Source organism: Nuphar pumila, chromosome 5, assembly GCF_984573655.1.
Source record: "Nuphar pumila chromosome 5, dmNupPumi1.hap1.1, whole genome shotgun sequence".
NCBI lineage: Eukaryota > Viridiplantae > Streptophyta > Magnoliopsida > Nymphaeales > Nymphaeaceae > Nuphar > Nuphar pumila.
The window spans coordinates 11,661,887-11,682,917 of NC_143253.1; the positions used below are offsets into that span (position 1 = coordinate 11,661,887).

Below are 21,031 nucleotides of genomic sequence, written 5' to 3' on the forward strand. Positions count from 1 at the left end.
AGTCAATATTGGCAACTTTTTTTTGTCGACGTTCAAGAGTCGTGGCTATTGACCCTCATCCTAAATTGGTTCGTATAGAGTAACGGATAAGTGTAAATCAAAATATGAGCCTTAAGTTGGTTCTTTTAAAAGTAAGTAAAAGAAAGTCTGAGCCTAAGTTGGCTAGGGCTTTGACGCTCTTGAAACTAGTGCCACGACCCTCCATTTAATTCACCTTTATCTCGCTTCATATCTGTTGCATTTACATCAACACATATATCCACGCACTTAGATCGATGTCAAAAAAACAACAGAAAAAGAGAAAGAGAGCCTAAACCAATTGTATTTTACCGCTATGGATATACTGTTCCTCCAGCTTTTACGAACCTTTCCCCAGTCCCCCTTCACTATATATAGAGCCATAAACCAGGTACTCATGCATATACCACCTCCCCTCCCCTCCCCAAGTTTTAGCTCAACAGTCAACATGATGTCCCCTGATACTGCTCGCACGTTTGTTGGCATCTTAGGTGAGAAATGGTGACTCGCAAATATTTAAAGGGTGTGAGCGGATCAGGTCCATGGGACCTTGGACAGAAAACTGTCCAAGGTGTCTTGGATGCCGTCCATCATCAAGATGAACGGCACTCAAAAGCTGTCAAAAGTTTAGTCCCCAGCGACGGTTGGTACGGTAGGCTAAAACCATCTTAGGTGTAACAGATGAAAAAAAAAAGTTCATCACCATGCAACAGTCTGTTTTTTTTTCTTTTGATGTGCAAGTTTCCCAATGGGATCATGTTTGTGTATCTTCCCTTCAGCAATTTTCATGTATTTTTTTTCTTTTTTTTGTTGGCGCAGGGAATATCATATCATTTGGATTATTCTTCTCACCAATGTAAGATTTTTCTTTTCTTGTTTCTGTTAAAAATAATTTTTATTGCTTTAAAAAATATACTAAATTACTAATAGGATCGATCTCTCTCTCTCATCTTTCTTTTTTTCCTTTTTGCTTAAAAACATAATAGGCCAACCTTTGTAAAGATATGCAAGAAAGGTGCAGTGGAGCAGTTCTCCTCACTGCCATACTTGGCGACCCTCCTCAACTGCATGCTTTGGATCGTGTATGGGCTTCCTATGGTTCACCCGCACAGCCTCCTCGTCATCACCATAAACGTTTCAGGCTTCTTGATCGAGCTCGCCTACGTCCTGCTCTTCCTTGTGTACTCGGACAGGAAGCAGAGGACCAAGATCACCATCTACTTGGTGCTGGAGTTCGCCTTCGTCGGGGTGGTCTCCCTCGTGGTGATCATGCTGGCTCACACCTACGAGAGACGCTCGCTGATCGTTGGTAGCCTCTGCGTCTTCTTTGGCTCCATGATGTATGCAGCTCCCCTGACTGTCATGGTAAGTTTTTTTTTTAATATATATATATATAAGCTACGGTGCTCCAGGAGAAACTGCTCCTATACTAGAAATCATGGTTGTAAGTTGTATCTTCTCAATTGAACCTTATGGATGTACTCAACAAGTTTATTTGATAAGAATCATGTTTTGGATCATGCTTTTTGACATAAAAATAAGAGTTTTTAAGTCACAAAATTTTAATATATTGTGAGCCGTTGATTTTTTAAAGGTCATAAAAAGTATACATTTATGCTATATGCTATAATCACATGATCCAAAACTTGTTTTATATCTATAGGGTCTTATTAAAAAAAATATTTAATGGAAAATCAGAAGCTTCTATTAGGTGAGAGTAGGTACTTCGGGGGAGAGAGTATTTATTATGGTTCACTATCATGAATAAAATTTTTTGAGAGAGAGCATATATGTTTTTTTAATAACGAGGAAAACTCCGGGTGAGCCTCACAACCACTCTGCCTTACGTGGCCCACCTCTGAAGGAAGCAGATCAGGTGATACTGAACATGAGCTTTTTGCTCATGCCAACATCCATTTTAACTTTTCAAAATACAAAACGGACGGCCACGATGTTGGCATGAGCAAAAAAAGCTCATGTTCAGCATGACCTGATCTGCTTCCACCTCTGAAAGCTGCGGACACACCCATGCGCCAGAGGGGTTAGATCCTGTGCCTTCATCTCAGCGCCCTCTCAACAACCCTACTGGCCAGGCGGGCACCCCTCGTTGCATATTATGACTGACCATCATGAATTTCTTGCTGACATGAGATTGTGGTGTTGCACAGAAAATGGTGATCAGTAGCAAGAGTGTGGAGTACATGCCCTTCTTCCTCTCCCTTGCTTCCTTCGCCAACGGAATATGCTGGACTACTTACGCACTTATCCGCTTCGACCTTTTTATCACTGTATGTACGTAACATATATACCCATAGACGTGCAATACAAGATTAGGTGATCGGCCGAGCAGCCACAGAAAATCGCTAATGCGTGCAGAGATTTTTTGTACAGAACACAACAGAAAATCGCTATGCTGGCAGCAAGTTTCTCTGAAAGAAACAAAACATAGAAAATCACTACATTTTTTGTGTTTTATGTGGACCCAATTACTGTAAATTATTCGGGCCTGATCATTGGATCTGCTCTGGGTTGGATCACCTTGGCTGGGGGACAGGGTGGAAAGTCCAAAGGCTCCCGATGTCTTGAGATCGAACCACCAGAAGTTGTGCCCACGACTTTACCAAGAGCGTAATTGTGGACCCAATTTCACTCCCTGAATATACCATCCAGCTGGGTGGGCTCCATGGGGCTCGATTGTGGACTATGCCAAACGATCACACCATTTTGGCTGTCCCTTTGACATGACACATTGATACCAACACTGACAGTACATGCGGATATTATTTCAAAATTATTTAATAATTTTTAAAATCTTTTAATAACGTCTCAATGGAAAAAAAATTAACATCATAATATTCAAAAAAATATTAATTATTTTTTTTTTTAAATATCTGTCTTCGTATCTTAATTATTTTGCAGAAACTTTAGAACTCGTACGTCAAAATTCATCAGTCAGGTTCAAGTTCAACCAGGATCTTTGTGACATAGGTTCTGGTTGGGTTCCTCATCATTTTAAAATAAAAATAAAAAAAGTGCACAGGACATGAATGCATTTGTAGATTCAGGTTGAGGAAGCACTGAAAATTTGTTGTGGTTGAGTGCAGATTCCCAATGGGATAGGCGCCATATTGGGTCTGATGCAGCTGGTCCTGTATACAACGTTCTACAAGTCTACCAAGAGGATGTTGGAGGAAAGGAACCTGAAGGGAGATGTGTACTTGACAGATGTGGCAGTTTCCGGGGAGGGTAAGAAGCTACAAAATGGGCACGCTTGTGATGCAAATATGGCAACTTGAAATAAGGGAGAAGCCAGCTCCATTTGGAGCAAGAAAGTAGGTAGCAAACAGTAGCAATAGGCCACAAATGGAACGGCATAGAAGACATCCTACGTTTCCTTGCTCCATAAACATTTATCACCCTTCTCTACTAAATGCTTTGTTAAACAAATGCAATCCAATCGATTGCCAACGTTAGTAAAGTTTGAACAAGTCTCTCTCTCTCTCTCTCTCTCTCTCTCTCTCTCTCTCTCTCTATATATATATATATATATATATATATATATATATACTCAATAGAAAACCTCCCAAACCTATAAACATTTATCATTTTTTGAAATTCTGACCTTACAAATGTGTTCAACATGATTGATTTACTAGAAATTGACACTTGGATCATGCATTTTGGATGAAAAAAATGATATTTGGAGACTCAAAATTTTATGAAATTATATGCTGTTAATTTTTTGAAACCTTATAAAAATATATCCATGCATGAATTAAATGCTCTAAGAACTGATTCCTATAAAAACAAGCGCATAGATCACATATGTAAGGTCAGAATTTTGAAAAAATATAGAAAATTTGATAAATGTGTCTTATTGGGTAGGTTTTCAAATATATATGTCTTCGTATCTTAAACCATAAAGTAAGATGTGGTAAAGCATAACTTAGACCATTTTTTTTATTACCACAAATCCTCACCAAGAACCAAGTTACTTAATGAGCCCAACCCCCCTCCAGATGGGTCACCAACACCCAAGCCCGCACCCACACACCCGGTGGGAGTCGAACTTGGGACAAAAGGCTCAGCATTTTCTCACCAGGCCCGTTGCCACTTAGGAGACCTAGGTGAGTGTAACACATAACTTGGACTTAGAATCCCGGTCTGCATTCTTCCATGCAGGGTGTCAATGGGTCATTTACTGGCTTGGGCCTAGGGGTGTCAACAGGTCGGGTTTACCCAGACCCGACCCGTACCAAATCCTATAGGGTCTGGGTATGGTAATAAATAAGAAGACTCGATTAAGATCCGGGTGTGGACCCAATGGTCCAATTAATATATGGAGCCGCTGGGTATAGTTTGTGAAATTTTATACCAAACCCGGGCCGACCCGAGTTCCGATTAAGACCCACAAATTTTCAATATAAAAGTGATAAAAAATATTATTTTACCGGGTCTGGTTCATGTAGTTCTTATCGGGTCCGGGCATGGTTTCTCTTATGGCAGGTCCGATTAAACTCGGGTCTGGACCAGATACCATACTCGAAAATAGTGGCCAGGTCTGGTTCTACTTGGGTCTGAACCAAACCCTACCCGTTGACACCCCTACTTGGGCCCATTCTAGGTAAAGAGCAAATGGATAAATTAATCGGATACCTGTGATCAAGGTCTGGAAGGGTAGTAACTAGGCCCTGTCTAGGACTTGAATATCCTCGAAGGCCAGGGTTAAGTGAGGCAATTCCCATTCCAAGGCTTGACCTCTATCCTGAGTAGGGCTGAAAACAGATCGGGATATATATGGGCCACATCCTGCCTGATTTGAATCCTAATTTTGTGCACTTGATCCAAATCCAAATAGGATCTGGTGATGTAAGACTGAATCAAGATCCAAAAACCGGTGAAAGGCTTTTACATGCAAAATGTACAAACAGACCATATTAGATCTGAATCCAAACATAGATCCAATACAACACTGAACCAAATCCATCCGCAATCCGATCTAAGGTCTGAGCAAACACACCATCCATTTGCACTCCCTAAAAGTAGGCCAATAAAAGAATTAGAAAGCTAACACTAAAAAGTGAACAAGGTAGTCCAAGGATGATCTCAAATATTCAAGAGTTAGTGAAGTAACAGGGCCCAGACAGCCTTTGACTGGCTTGAATTGGCAGTGTGACCCAATTTGGAGTGCTATAGGAGAATTCACAGCCCTATATTAAGGGGATGAACAATAAAGAAAATGAAAAATGATCGTATTGTGTCCTAAAATAGTGTCTTTTAAAAACTGCTTATCAATTTGCTAAAATCCTCTCCATGTCCAAAATTTTGATTCTTGATTTTTTTAGAACAATTTTACCCTTCGCACAAGCAAACCGGTTGATGTTGGCATGATAGATATGTATGCCATAAGTTCATAATATCTCCATAACAATGAGATTATCATGAAAATTCTGCATTCACATAAAAAATTTGCAAACATGGCTAACTTGAATTACAAGTTGAAGCAAGTTATGCCCGTAAGGGCTCTACACATCTGCCTAGGAGCTTAAGGCATTCAAGTTGAAGGATGTCACTAGTTTGATAGCCAAAGTGTGCATCCCTGGCCTTATGACGAACAATGAGGTTTTAACTTCTTGGGTTTGGGCCATATAGCATAATGTCAATCTCTCCGAGCTTGTCACTTGCACTAGGGTTTTCTCTTAATAAATATAAAAAAAGAACAAAAAATAAAAAATTGAAGATAGGTGGCAACTATGTCATTCAACCATTTGTGAAGAAGAGGGAAGGACTGTTTGTGGTTCTTGAGGCTCCACTGGTTTCATGATGCATCATCCAAAAAAATGAATTTGTAGAAATGAGTTATTTGTTGTGTACAAGACAAATGCACGCAAGGTGTTGAACTCAAAATGCATAGCGGAAAAGTAAGAAAAAAAAGCTTGAACTTACACTCACATATGCAAAAGAGAAACACTTTATTGATAATGATTGAAAGAATTAGAATGCCCAACCCATGGTAAAGGGGGTTTATATAGGACTCAAAGGTGCAAGAAGATAGGGACGTTCCACCTTATTTTTGGAGTGAAGTACATCATTCCAAGAGCCGCAATTGGGAACTCAATGGCCTCTTTCTAGAAAATTCAAGAGAGAGAGAGAGAGAGAGCTTCTATAACTTATCTAAAATAGGAATAAACTCTTGGGACTTTGAACCCAATTACAAATTATGATTTATCATTTCTCCTTAATTTGTAATTCCTAAAATGGGCCTAAAGTTCTCAATTTTGTCAACTTGACTATTGCTTGGCACGAATTCCGGCAAAATTTCTTCTTTCTCGAACAATTCTTTGATGAAATGATGCCAAATATCAATATGTTTGGATCGACTATGGAAGACTAAATTCTTTGTCATTGCAATGGCAGACTTGCTGTCACAATTGATGATGGTAGGCCCTTTGAGCTCCTGTTGTAAGTCTAAAATAAGTCTCCTTAGCTAAACTGCTTTACTTGTGGTAGTAGCTACGATATACTTTGCTTTGGCAGAAGACAATACAACAATATTCTACTTCTTTGATAAGCAATTGATCGATTTCATCCTCAGGCAAAAAACATAGCCTAAGGTGCTTTTTTGATCATTGATCGATCCTGCACAGTCACTATCGGTATAGCCAAATAACTTTAAATTGTTTTCAGCAACATACTTGATTTCAAAACTTTTTGTGCCCCGCAAATACTTCAAAATTCTTTTTGTTGCTACAAGGTGGAGTTAGCTTGGTTCACTCATGAATCTAAAAACACGGCGTCCTGCATTTACGATGTCAGGTCTTGTATTGATGAGATAAATTAAAGACTCAACTAAACTTCGATACATCGAAGCATCCACCTTTTTAGCCTCATCATTTTTTGATAGCTTATCATTTTCAGCCATTGGTGTGCTCATTAGTTTATAATTCATCATATTGAATCTCTTCAACAGATCTTCAAGATTTTTTTCTTGAGAAATAAAAACTTCGCTTTCTTTTTGCTTTACTTGGATTCCAAGAAAATATTTCATAATCCCCAGATATGTCATCTCATATTCTTTCATCATAGCTTCTTTGAATTTAACAACCATTTTCACATTAGATCAAGCATAGATCAAATCATTTACATATAAGCACACTATCAAAAAATCTTCTCCATCTCTTTCACATAGAGAAAGGGTTCGCTTGGACTTCTTTGAAAACTATTCTTTTAAAATTATTGATCTATTTACATATTTTGAGCTCGTGGTGCTTCTTTTAGGCCATATAATGCCTTTTTAGCCTATAAACTTTTTCTTCACTTCCTTTCTTCTCAAATCCAAGAGGATGTTAAACATAAACCTCTTATTTGAGCTCTCTATTCAATAAATCATATTTCACATCTAGTTGGTACATTAGAATTTTTATTTCAACGGCAATGGCGAGCCGAACTCGAATTGTCCCCATTCTCACAACTGGAGCGAAGGTTTCATTGAAGTCTACTCTAAATTTTTGAGAGTTTTCCTTTGCTACAAGCCGAGCTTTATGCTTTTGAATTGTACCATCTTTATTATATTTTGTTTTGAAAATTCATTTTAGGCCAATGACATCTTTTCTTTTTTGCCTATCCACCAACTCCCATGTATGATTCTTCTCTACTGCAGAGATTTTCTCATTCATGACAGTTTTCCAAATCTCATCTTGGACTACTTCTTTATAATTTTGTTGCTTACAAGAAAATAATGCAAAATCACATGAATCATAGATGTCAGCAAGAGATATGACCTTTCGTAAAGATGACTCAAATTATGAATCGCTTGAGTCAACATCTTCTTTTATTATAGTTGGATTTTTCTCATGCTTTGATGACTGCACTAAGCTTATTTCTTAGTTTCATTCACTTTCTTCATGAAAGATCACATCTCTCAAGATCACCAACTTCTTTGTATTTGAGTTAATAAAGAGACAATAAGCTTTGAAAGTATCACTATAGCCAATAAATATGAACTTTTCTTCTTTTTCGTTAAATTTTTCTCTATTTTGAGAAAGACTTTGAAATAACTCACTTTTGGTTTGTGCTTATACCAAGCTTCATGTGGAGTCTTGTTGTGAATGGATTTTGTGTGAGCTCTATTCAGGATATGCACTGTAGTGTTTACAGCTTCAGCCAAAAGATTAATGAGGGAGAATCGTTCCTTTGAGCATGCTTCTTGTGATTTCCACAATAGTTCTATTTTGGTGCTCGACCACACCATTTTGCTTCAGTGTTTTTGTCACAGTTAGATGTCTCTTGATGCCATGCTTTTTGCAGAAGTCTTAAAACTCATTGGATGTAAACTCTCCTTTGTGATCCATCCTCAATTTCTTCATATTGTAATTGCTTTCTTTTTCTATATAAGCTTTGAATTCTTTGAAGACAAAAAATGCTCCTAACTTTTGTTGAAGGAAATAGACCCATATCATCCTAAAAATATCTCTATTCACTATAAGGCTCGGTTTGCATTGGCCCACAGATGTCCGCATGGACCAATTCGAGTGGATGCTTTGCCTTATAGGATGAGTATGAAAGTCTATGAAATTTGCTATATGTGCATCCTTCATATATTTTCTTTTCTCCATTGATATGGGGCAACCCAATCACCATGTTTTTTGCTTTAGCAATTTCAAACTTTGATAGTTTAAATGATCAAATCTCAAGTGCCAAATATTTGATTCATCTAAATTTTAAAATTTCAAAGCTTGTCCTTTACATAAGGTCATAGTCAAAGAAAAAACTTTGTTTTTAGCCATTTTCACTTTGACTATCACTTGTTGATTCTTCTTATCAACTATAGTGCATTGATCATTATTAAAATTTATTAACATTTTTGCATAAGTTGACCAACACAACAAATTTTGAGTTAAACCAAGGACATAAGAGACATCATGAATGAGTTTAGTCTGACCTGATTTAGTTTTTACATCTATAACTTCTTTGCCTTCAATATTTTGAGATTTTTCATCTTTCATCCTTACTTTAGAGGCAGCAGTTTCATTAAGGTTGACAAAATACTTTCGATTTTCGGTCATGTGATTACTACACCCGCTATCCACACTCTATATGTCATGAAACTAGCAGTCTTTCTAGGAGTGGTTTGGCACTTAGCATCATGTGCACTTGAATCAATAATCCATTGATTCATGATCGGGCTTTTTATACACATAGCAATTCTTTTCATATTTTTTGTGGTTTCTAGGCTTGTTAAAATAGCCTTTTTCTCAACCATGGTCTCTAAATCTTAAACCTTTGCTCCCTCTTGCAAAATGAGGTTTTTTATTAAAGCTTTTTTTTTTCATCGATATTGAGCTTTGATTGGAGTGCATGCTCAATATTTTGATATTCAAAGCTAGAGATTCATTTCTCATGTGCCTTAAGACAACCCATCAACTCCTGTAATAACAAGGTTGCTATGTCTTTCGACTATTCTATGGCAACTATAACATAGTCATATTTCATCGACAAGCTTCTTAGAATTTCTTTAATGATTTTTTTTCTCAAATTTGTTGCCATAGCTTTTAATTTGATTTATGATTCTAGCAACTCTTGAAAAGAAATTTTGAATGGATTCACTATCTTTCATTGAAGGTGTATAAAAAACTCTCCATAATGCTTGAAGCTTGATGGAGATGATTTTTTCGGAGCTTTGGAATTCAACCCTTAGAATATTTCAGGATTATTTTGATATAGATGCATTCATAATTTAGGAAAAGATTAAATTACTCATCCCAAATTGAATGCATAAAAGCGCCATTGTGTCCTTCTTGTTTTCCTTAAATTTCTTTTATTTTGCTGGAGTCCATGATGCAAGAGTTGCATCATCAGCTGGTTCTTAGTAACTGACTTGGATAGGCTCCCAAAGCTCTTGTGAGGCGAATAGAATCTTTATTTTAAGACTATAAAAATCATTACCTTCACCATCAAATACGATCACTTGAAGTTGGGAGAGGTTGGTGATGAGTTTGTTTGAGCTGGCCGCCATAGTTTTGGTATGAGTATGGTCTCTTCAATAGTGGCTCTAATACTATTTGTTGGCTATAAAACAAATGAACGCAAGGTGTTGAACCCGAAAAACAAGAAAGCTATGTGAGGTAGAAACACTCACTTGAACTAACTTGCATATGCAAAAGAGAAACACTTTATTGAGAAGGATGGGAAGAATTGGAATGCCCAACCCATGGTACAAGGGGGTTTATATAAGACTCGAGGGAGCAAGAAGATAGGGACGTTCCACCCTATTTTTGGAGTGAGGCACATCATCCCAAGCGCCTCCATTGGGAACTCAACAGCCCTATCTAGAAAATTCAAGAGAGAGAGAGAGAGAGCTTCTATGACTTCTCTAAAATAAGAATAAACTCTTGGGACTTTGAACTCAATTACAAATTATCATTTAACATTATCATGGAATAACATACTTTAAAAATGGCATCCAAATAAAGGCCAAATTGTTAATTAAGAGGCTTTATGCCATTTAAACTGGAATCTAGCTTGGCAGTTTATTTATTTATGATCTATCAGTATCATACATAATCAAAACCATCTAGGTCAGTTTTTTGTCAGGTCGAGAAGCAAATTGACATACATGACTGGCACAATAGGACTTCTTATCTAGTAATTAGAGGCACACAGAAAGCTTATTTGAACGGTTATGCTTAACCAAATAATGAATCTTCAACTATCTTCAAGTTGTTGCTTAGTGGTACTTTAAGGTGAGTCAAAGGTAAATTTACTGTGAAAAGTAAAACTACCTTCCCCCACTACACACACACACGCTAAAGCTTATTTGAATGGTTATGCTTAACCAAATAATGAAGTCCATCAACTACCATATTCAAGTTGTTGCTTAGTGGTTTTAATAGTTAGTCAAGTTAATTGTACTGTAAACAGTAAAGTTGAACTACCCCCCTCACGCGAATGCTTATTTGAACGATTATTGATAAAGTTCATCAACCCCCATCTTCGAGTTGTTGCGTAGTGGCATTTAAAGGTTAGTCACAGTGAAATTTGCTGTAAATAGTAAACTTGAACTGCCAACCCCCCACCCTCCCCCTCTTCCACACACACACTTGCAGGTGCGAAAGCTTATTTCAATGGTTATGCTTAACCGAACAATTAATTAAGTTTATCAAATACCATCTTCAAGTTGCTGCATAATGGTTTTTTAAGGTTAGTGAAAGTTAAATTTGCCGTAAACAGTAAAGTTGAACTACTACACACACATCATCTCATCTAAGTAGAGTTTGGAGTCTATCTAAAAGGAAAATTGATATATATTTTTACTAAAATAGATAAAGTATTATAACTTTGATTAAACTACGAAACATGTTTTTACTCAAACCACTAGTAGTGGATCTTGTCTTTAATTAGAAAAAGACAATCTCTCACACTGACATGAGGAAGCTATATGTATCTAAAAGATACATTCAAGCTGAAAGCAAAGTAGTCCTAAAACCTGATTTTCAATTTTCTATATTTTATATTTTTTAAGTTTCTTATTTTTTTAGTGACAACTGTTGTAGATTATAGTATTAAACCCTCCTTTCAGTACATATCAAATTATTGCAGCTATTGTATGTTTTTTATTTGGACTTGTTGTGGGCAGATATAAAACCTAAATTAAGTTTAACTACGCATGCACACACACACACACACACACACACACACACACACACACACGCACACACACACACACACACATCTTTCTATATGAAGATCTCGACAACAGACATTTGGCAATGAGGCCATTTTCCCGAAGAACTACAGTAAATTACCAAGCATGCTTAGAATCCCATGTTTGTATCTCATTCTTCTCTTATGCCATAATAAATATCAAATATATTATGTTCAGTTTTTTCTTTTTTTATAAAGAACCAATTCTTTTCATGTTCTGGCATTCCTTTGGTCAGGGCATGTTATAGCCTTTAACAGAAGATCATCATAACATAAGTTCATCATTAATAGACAAGCAATCTCCAGATCATGTGACACGTTGAAAATTTTAGTTTGAAAAAATAATAAATTCGATTTGTTTGAAATTTCTACTGAGGTTGTCAAAAAAAATCTATTGATTGAGGTTATATATAATTTCAAGAAGTTTAACCTTTTTCTGATTTTGTTTTTCAATAGAGAAGCTCCATTTATTTGGCTGACAATAGGCATTGAAGTAGATGGTCATGACTTTTGGAGGTCATGAAACTCCAAATACCCTGATTGTTGAAAGAAGCTGCTATTAAAAGTCTATTGATACATTTGTCAAGTGTTGAGGGACGGCACTAGGAATGTAGAATTACATGTATCATTTGTGGATGGCGTTATGGGATGATGTAAGCAAAGAATTTTCTGTTTAGGTTTGCTAGAACAGAAGAGAAGTTAAACATTAACATATTATTGATGTTTAACGCAGACAAAGTAAAATCACACAATATTCCTAAACCAAAAATGTAGATTAAAAACTTATAAACATCTTTTGAAGCACGTTGCGGAAGAAAATAGTTGTGAAAATGCCTCTAATAGCTAATACCAATTCACAAATGGATAGTCTGATGGAGTTATATATAGAAAGCTTGGAAATTCATTTGGAGCTTGGTAGGCAGTAAAACAAATCAATGATATCGAGCTAAACACAAGTCGGATTGGTTTCTAGCTGATCTATATGACAAACCAAGCAGCACCCATCAAAGTGGTAAATCAATTTATGCAAAGTCGGTAAAAAACTATTACAAGTCAGTTTGATGGCACATTCCTGTCTTCCCCCAAAAAGGGGCAGCCGAGAGATTTACAGTTCTGAAGGAAATGGAAATCCATGCCAACTGTAAATATGTAATTCTGCCAATCTATGTCACAGTGACACGCCATTTTGACAGTGTCCTAATTGCTGTTACTGGACATAGAGACACGGACACTGACAAATGTAGATATTATTTTAGTAGCTTTTAAATTTCTATTAATATTCCAAGTAAAACACATTTTCAAATATCAAAAAACAAGTTTATTCACTAAAAAAAAACGTGTCATGGTGTCCTCATAAACCTTTTGAACTTGCGACTCAAACCAAGATCGTCATAACTGTATCTTTATGACAGCCGGTCAGTGATACCGTTCTGCAATGGATACTGCTTCTCAACCAACAAGTAGAATGTGTCCATCCATGAGAGTAAGAAAGCATTTTATTTGTGAAAGAAAAGCATACTTTTAGATCAAATATATCAAACGAAGAATCGGAACATAACAGGATCAACCATGGCAACCAAACGAAGCAGATCAAAATTCAACGGTTTGGTAGCTTTCACAATGTAAAACTGACCAACTTTGGTTTATATAAAACCGAGTAAGAATCTCCTGTGGGTAACTTTGGAAAGCCAGACTACATAGCGAAACAGATGTTTGATCACAGGCAATCTTGTCCTTGACATTATATCATTTACATAATCAAGTGGGTACACCTGCAAAATAAGGTCTTACTAGCGAAAAGGGAGCAGACGAACATCACAATTTGCCAATTTACCTTTCAAGTTAAATGACCAGAGAAGCCAAAACATGGTTGATGCTTTTGGACAAGCTTATAAACATTACATTCTTCTGTAGTCCTCTACATTAGCTCTTCCCAAAAATGAAAACAGGAGCTCCTTTTCAACCAAATGCAAGATATATCTGATTTTCCTTCTCCAAAGCAGCAACTTGTTTTATTTTCTATATTTACAGTGTATGCTGTCCACGTATGAAATAAACAAAATCGATAATTGTAAAATCCAAAATGAATTTTCTAGTCTAATTTTCATCTTTTCCTTTCAAATTGGAATTTCTTTTATTATTAGACCAGAAATTAATGTGGCAACATAGCTAGCAATGCTCCTGCCTTCTGCTTTATCAATTTCCAGTGGTCAGCGGGTCAATCCTCTGCCTGCTCAGCGACCAATATAGGCTCTGTGCCAAAAATTATAACAAAATCTGCATTTGTTAGTGTGCTATATCTGTAAAAGCACTGAGCTTCCTTTTGATTCCTAATATAGTATAGATCCATGCCTCAAGTCATACAGAAGCACCCTCATTATCCAGCCAGTCATTTGCCTGGTTTTCTACACAGCCACCATCCTGACTTTTCCTGCAAATTGAAGTCCAAAGGATAATCAGAGATCCAACTTTATAAGAGTATAACAACAACGTTCAATTAAATATGGTAAAGAACAAGAAAATCAAACTGGTCTGATTTTATACCAAGACCCCGACAAACTGATCAGCTATCATACTCAGTAAGTACACAGTTCAATTGTGACATGATTAGATTCTTTCAAACAAAAACAAAAAATGGAAGTGACCTGATAAGTAAAATATGACATCCAGTAGAAATCCAATAAGATATTAAGGGCATGTCGGGATGGCTGCACATTAGTTTGCTGGGACGTCAGTGATGTTTATCCATGAAGTTTAGCATTGTCCTAAATTCAAGGACATCTAACTATCTAAGTATCAAGAACAAATATGTCTGTTGTTGACTCCTGAATTTTTCTTTATTGACTTTCTAGAAGCTTGCCTTAGACACCAATGTGCTCGACATTCACATACCTAGGAACGTCTTTGCATCCAAACACATGCCCATACAGGCAATAAGGTGTATATATAGAGAGGGCTCCAAATCTAAGGTGACACAAAGCAAAGAATAATTCTATTCCAGCAGTCCTTTGAACTTTTCATGAGGAATCTGTACAGTCAAAGAAATAGTTAGTGCAGAAGATAATCCATGCAATGAGAAACATAAGTCATTATGTTAAAGAGTATGAAACCTCAAGCTCGACAAGAAAGCACATACTGGATTAAGCGAGAGTGCATCTTCTCTTGCATGACTAAGCAGCTGATACTAACATAGACAATCACAATGGATTATTGATCTCTAAAAGCCACCTAATCAAAGAGCAGAGACAAATATGCTCAAATTTGCAGTGGAAGCCAACATCCTGTCCTGAGTCTGAAAGTAGAACAGCATAATCTCTAAAGAAAACTTTAAATCCTGACCAGCATTGAGTAACTTTATGAGCATTTGTACGTACAAAACTGTTCTTATCTTTCAAGTGGCAACTGCATTCAGTTGGCACAAGTTCTCTTTCCAATTTTTTGGGCCAACTTGATGTCCCCTTGGAATTGATGTCACTCCCTATTTGACACACACAGTATTCACTGTGGATTCGGTCCATTATCTCTGCACCACAGACATCTTCCATGTCATCATTAGTTTCATTAGCATAAAGTTTTGTTACCGCTGCTAGAAGACTTGCAGAACATGATGCAACAACATCATGAGCATCTTCTAAAGTCGAGTGGACTGCAGATTTCCAGCAAGTCATTAGGAACTCATGAACAAAAACATGGACTGCATGCAAGCACTCAGGACAACATTCATATACGCACAATTTGTTGGAACTGGCAGAGGAAGGGCTGAAGTTTTTCAAGGTAAATTCTGCACGCCCAATTGATAAATCAGCACAACTAGCAATACGATTCTCAGATCTGCAACTACTGGTTGTTAACACAGTTGATTGTTTGGCGAATTCAAGATTGCTGGTAACCATCTCACAAGAAGCGGCATTATCTTCCCCAAGTTTCACATTATCAATCTCAGATAGCTCATTTGAAGTGGTCACAATGACTTGCAAAGCATTCTTGCTGCCAGAACTCTGAACAGGTAAAACAGAATCACAAGGATCTCTACAATTCATCTCCTTAGGCATCTCCCTTTTGTCTGAGGCCAACTCTCCAACATTAGATCTGGAAGCGTCATTGACATTAGCTCCTTTGTTGAGCCCTGCACTTACACTATCCTCAGTGGTGTTCTTTGCAGGACTAAATTCCTTTACGTCCTCCATGGGACTATGTTCGTTTATGTTCAGGTGACTTTCTTGGCAGTTGGCAGAAACAACTTTAGAAACACATGCTTCATTAGCCAAGCTTCTACTTTGTACATGAGTATCAGCATAAGTACTTCCTTTTGAAAATGGTTGAGAATCCGTGTCCAAGATTTGACCATCAAGCTCTAACCTATAAAATAACAAGAAGCTCGTTACAGAGATGAACCAAAACACACACACCCAAGCATGCATGCAATTACTCGCACCCACTCCTGTGCACGCAGATACACCATGACCGCGTGCGGGCGCGCACACACACACACACACACACACACACACACACACACACACACACACACCTAGACCCACACCCACGCATGCATGCAGGGACGCACACCCACACACACACACACACAATGAAATGAAGAACAAAAACAAGTACGAAAAAGGAGAACCTCGGTGTAGAATATGCCCAGGTGTTGACCATATCTTCCAGATAAGCCACTTGAGACAAAAGACGAATGAAACGATATCTATCTTTCCCATCAAGAATCTTGGCTTTAACCTGTCCAACTAAAAGTTCAAGAACCTTCCTAACATCGAAAGCAACTTCCCACGCAGTCTTGTATGTGCCTCTGTAAGCCAACAAACCAACAGCTACTAAGCCTCTCACGACAGAATTAGATTCTACACTTCTATGCTTGCCAGATTTATCCTCCAGAGCAACAGATTTTTGTGATCCACAAGGACGTGCTATGCAAGAATTGAATGGCCAACCCTTCCATGTCCCATTGGTGTCTGTACATGGACCTTCTTTAAGTTTTGAAGTAACCCAACAAAGTTCCGCAAAATGTGGGTATCTTAGGATCTGAAAACCAAATGTAGAAATTGCCAGTTGCAAAGCAGACTTCATTTTGACAGTTGGCCTTCGAAAAACTCTTAAATCAGATTCTTCATGGGGCTGTATACAGGATTCGACAGAGGATCCCACCAATTGAGATGACCTATTGTCACAATCCCCACATTGTTTAGCAAGATCATGTTCGCTACTCTTTGAAGCTAGTCTTTCTGGATGTGTTGCAGGAACAATTCCATTAACACTTCGATTTTCTGACAAACATCTGTGATCTGCAATACTAGCCCCTGAAGTGTCAAGATGTTCTGATCCCATGGACGCAACATTGGGATGTTGTTTGTTATGGATTTTCTGAACATACATACAAACTAAATCCCTAGATAATTTTTCAGCAGATGCATCACATATCATATCCCAGTCAAAATTTCCATCAAGGTTAACCAAACAATGTGGCAGTCTCCTTGCTGAAGTCATCAGGGATGCAACAGTAAGCATGTCAGTTTTGAAAAAGTTCCTTACCCTGATAGGGAGAACATGACTTGGCATCTCGCAAGTAGCCTATCAATAAAGGGATTCCAACATAAGTCTCCAGTATTATTTACATCCAAACTGAAGAATTAAATATAACATCAGATATGAATTGTTAGCAATGCAAAGAGGAGTTAAAACACCATTGGCTTTCTAAACCACATCATAATTCCAAATATAATGCCAATAACAAGATGAAACTTTACTAGGTAGAAAAGCACATCTACACACAAAACTCGTGAATATTAACAACTTCACAAGTATAAATAAATCCTTTCAAAGACTACAAGCAACCCTCATCGTTGAACACTAACCATTTCCAGTTACACCATGTGTGTGGGTGGTCAAATAGAGACTATATTTTGAGATTTTCATGATTCACTAAAAGGGGTTTAAAAGATAAAATATCATAATTCTATCAAAACATCATTCTCTAGACAAAATTGATAATGGCTTGAAAACAAAACGATAATTTTATGGAACTTTATAAATTGTTTTTATGATCAGTATAATTTCATTTCTTATACCCTGTAATTATTTCCATCCTTAATATCCTCTAACTGTGACACCTATATTTCAATAAAAGTTACAAAATTTTTACAATGCTGTGAAGATTTTACTAGAATCCATGGTTTCCAATTCTTTTGTACTAATTTTAGTTTTTCTTCTTTTAAATACCAAGATTTTGCCAAGATTCCAAAAATATCCACTAAGCTAAGAGGACTTGCCTCATTGAAATATTGCCAGCACAAATATTGGTGGTGACATATGTGTATATGTGTGTGTTCACTAGATGAATTTTGTGCACCATCATCTTTCTCGTTACATTTATAATTGCAAGCATATGTCCTGGAACGCGGTTTCGACTTTTGAGCCACATGTCGAGGGTTAGCACACATCAAACATGATCTGTGTGTTTGGACATTCTTTCTATACTTTATTGTTTTCATGATTTTGTTTCCTAACAATCTTGCCGTACACACACACACACACACACACACACACACACACACACACACACACACACATATATATAAAGAAAGAACAATCTCTATGTAACGACCCCTACTAATCTCCGTTGAAAAGTAAAAAAAAAATTAAAACAATTGCGGAAACCAAACCCAAGGGCCTTACAAACATAATACAATCCAAACCACAAAGGATCTTACATTAACCCAACAATCAATTAATTAACTTTATTCATCAATAATTAAAGTTTAAAAACATAATCAAATAAATGTCCAAAATTATGGAGCCACACTGTCCCAAAGGAAATATCAGAAACTAGTCACGCAACCTCATAAGCCCCATAAAAGCAGACGTCGTCATCACTGGGCTTCAGGTCCTGTATAAAACATAAAGAGCACAAGGTCAGAATCAAAGATCCTGCGTACGAATTTATCTAAAGATCCAAATAGGCAAGAAAAGTATAAATCAAATTCATGTAATATCTTTAGAGGAACATAACTACAACAACTTCATAATTTACTTATCATTCAAGCATTTAGAATCAAATATCATGCATTAACAACAGCTAGCAGGGAATAAAGCAAGTAAAAATGCATTAACTAATGCAGAACATTAAATATGCATGATATTAATGCACACGCACTATGTCACATGGGTGCGGGTGCGGGTGCGGGTGCGGCGCAATTTCAAAAATTTTGGACACGGGGACTCGACTATATATATATATATATATATATATATATATATATATATATATATATATATATATATATAAGACTCGGTCAAAGTTGTGCCCATTAGGGGACAGGTGATGAGTTGTGAAGGCATTCTGTACACTTTCTTCATACAGGAATAATTCACTTTTGGGCACTTTCTTCATACACTGTAATAATTCACTTTCTTCATACAGGAAAAAACCACAAAAACTTGAGTTGTGCCCATTCTGTACTTAAAACTTGAAAGTGTACAGGTTTTTTAGTTGTGATGGGTTTTTTTCCTTACAGTTGTAGCCCAGAAAATTTAAAAAAAAAATAAAAAAAAAAATCCAAAAAATGGACCAAAATGACCCTGGGTGCGTTGACCACACCCAGGGTCGGGTTGACCGAGTCCGAGCCGCACCCATGTCCGCACCCGTGTCGGTGCGTGCCGACGCGGGTGCGACGACCTTGGAGCCGAGTCCGTATGACATAGCACACGCATGAATAACTTATTAAGTTATTATCAGAGTTTTCTTTTGTATGCATGTCACTATTAAATGCACACAAATTTAGTTTCACTTTTCATTAAAACTCGTGGATACTCAAAACGGACACAATAATTCTCGAAGTTCAAGACAGGTTCTCAGTTGTAGCTTATCACACAATTTGTATTTTATTACTGGGTTTCACACTTAGCCCTGGATCGATATCAGGAATCAACACCATCCATCAAAACATTAGAAATCAACATCTAATGTCAGGATACCAGAAAAATCAACATTCACTGATGTCACTTTCTTAGTATACCAATAACACAGTTGTATCTACAACACCACCTCCAAGAAAAGTGGTTGAGAATTCCCTAAAACCGTTGCCAGAAGGTGAACCACCATATCGGGTTCAGAGGCACAATCGTACACAGAGTTTTAGTATCCTCACGGTTCCCCAAAACCGTCATCCAAGATTCCCACAGTATGGAAGGAACATCTAGGAAGAGAACATTAATTACACTATTTTATCTCTTTTATCTTTTTATCAAAAGACAGTTTCTTTCCACAAGATTCGTTTTGCAAATCAACATGCAAAACACAACACGGGCCCTTGGCCCGTTACAAAATTTAACAGTGCAATTAATTCAGAAAGACAATAATTTCAAAATGGATTTTGCAATGCATATAAACAAATTTTAGAGCAACACATGTTCGTGACCCGCATGGCCTACAGTGGTTCACATCTGACCACTGATGCATATTATGCAAACATCCTCAGTGAACATGTAATACACAATTACTCAAACATGTCAAAAATGCACATTCATTCATACACAACAAGAATGTACATATAAAACAAATAGTATATGCACATGAAAACTTATTTGCAACCTACATTTTTCTTTCCAAAATGCACATTCATTCATACACAACAAGAATGTACATATAAAACAAATAGTATATGCACATGAACACTTATTTGCAACCTACATTTTTCTTTCATGATTCATCTCATACATAACATGCAAACATGCACATGATCATGTTAATGCAACATTAATATAACTTCAGAAATTACTGCTTTATGATATGCATATTTATACCAAAATAACATTCAATTTCATGAGCATATCTAAACAATAAACATTTTTGCCAATTCGGGCATGTTCTGGATACAAACATAACTATCGAGCCCAAAGCTATGCTGCCCCACACACGGGACATCACCAGTGTGCTATTGGCAACATGTTTCTCATGCATAAACATGTTGCCAAAGCAATGGACATCAAACAATTTTTCACATAAATGTGCAACCTTGTTCTACCCTATAACAACCCACCAAGAGCCGAACTGGTAACGTGTTTAATACATCTACATATACAAAAACATAACATGCTAGAATTACTCTATTGAGGCATATTTAAGCAAGGAAATAATATGTATGCATAGTTACTAAAGTCAACATCATTGTGTGAACAATCCAATCAACATATATTTGGGTTTGGTTCGCACCCAATATAGCAAGTATTCGGGTCTGACCAGCCACTCAAAAACAATAATTTATCGGGTCTGGTCAGCACTCGATACAGCTCGTAGCAA

The 21,031-nt window shown here is 37.0% G+C and overlaps 2 protein-coding genes across 7 annotated transcripts in view; one reads left to right on the plus strand and one right to left on the minus strand.

The window, feature by feature from the left end:
* The first annotated feature begins 466 nt into the window (after nt 1-466).
* Nucleotides 467-3,314, plus strand: LOC149836792 (bidirectional sugar transporter SWEET4-like). Its single transcript, XM_090007911.1, has 5 exons — nt 467-509; nt 838-874; nt 1,005-1,383; nt 2,187-2,306; nt 3,123-3,314. The coding sequence occupies exons 1-5, from the start codon at nt 467-469 to the stop codon at nt 3,312-3,314; spliced, it is 771 nt and encodes a 256-aa protein (XP_089864037.1).
* A 10,516-nt stretch (nt 3,315-13,830) lies between these two features.
* The window catches only part of LOC149836793 (P-loop containing nucleoside triphosphate hydrolases superfamily protein), an 80,617-nt gene continuing 73,416 nt past the window's right edge, over nt 13,831-21,031 (minus strand). For 5 of the 6 annotated variants that reach the window (XM_090005585.1, XM_090005581.1, XM_090005580.1 and 2 more), the window contains 4 exons: nt 16,346-17,304; nt 14,858-16,080; nt 14,614-14,749; nt 13,831-14,152 (listed from right to left, as the gene is read on the minus strand). In XM_090005585.1, the coding sequence (XP_089861711.1) occupies nt 14,919-16,080; nt 16,346-17,304 (2,121 nt within the window). In that variant the 3' untranslated portion in view covers nt 13,831-14,152; nt 14,614-14,749; nt 14,858-14,918. The remainder of the gene's footprint in view (nt 14,153-14,613; nt 14,750-14,857; nt 16,081-16,345; nt 17,305-21,031) is intronic. The other variant, XM_090005582.1, reaches the window with a different exon arrangement.

Excerpts from the sequence above, each read along its gene's own strand:
- LOC149836792 (XM_090007911.1), top strand. The coding sequence starts at position 467 with ATGATGTCCCCTGATACTGCTCGCACGTTTGTTGGCATCTTAG. Across the intron at positions 1,384-2,186 it reads CAGCTCCCCTGACTGTCATG|AAAATGGTGATCAGTAGCAA; the intron begins GTAAGTTTTTTT and ends GGTGTTGCACAG. Across the intron at positions 2,307-3,122 it reads GCTTCGACCTTTTTATCACT|ATTCCCAATGGGATAGGCGC; the intron begins GTATGTACGTAA and ends GGTTGAGTGCAG.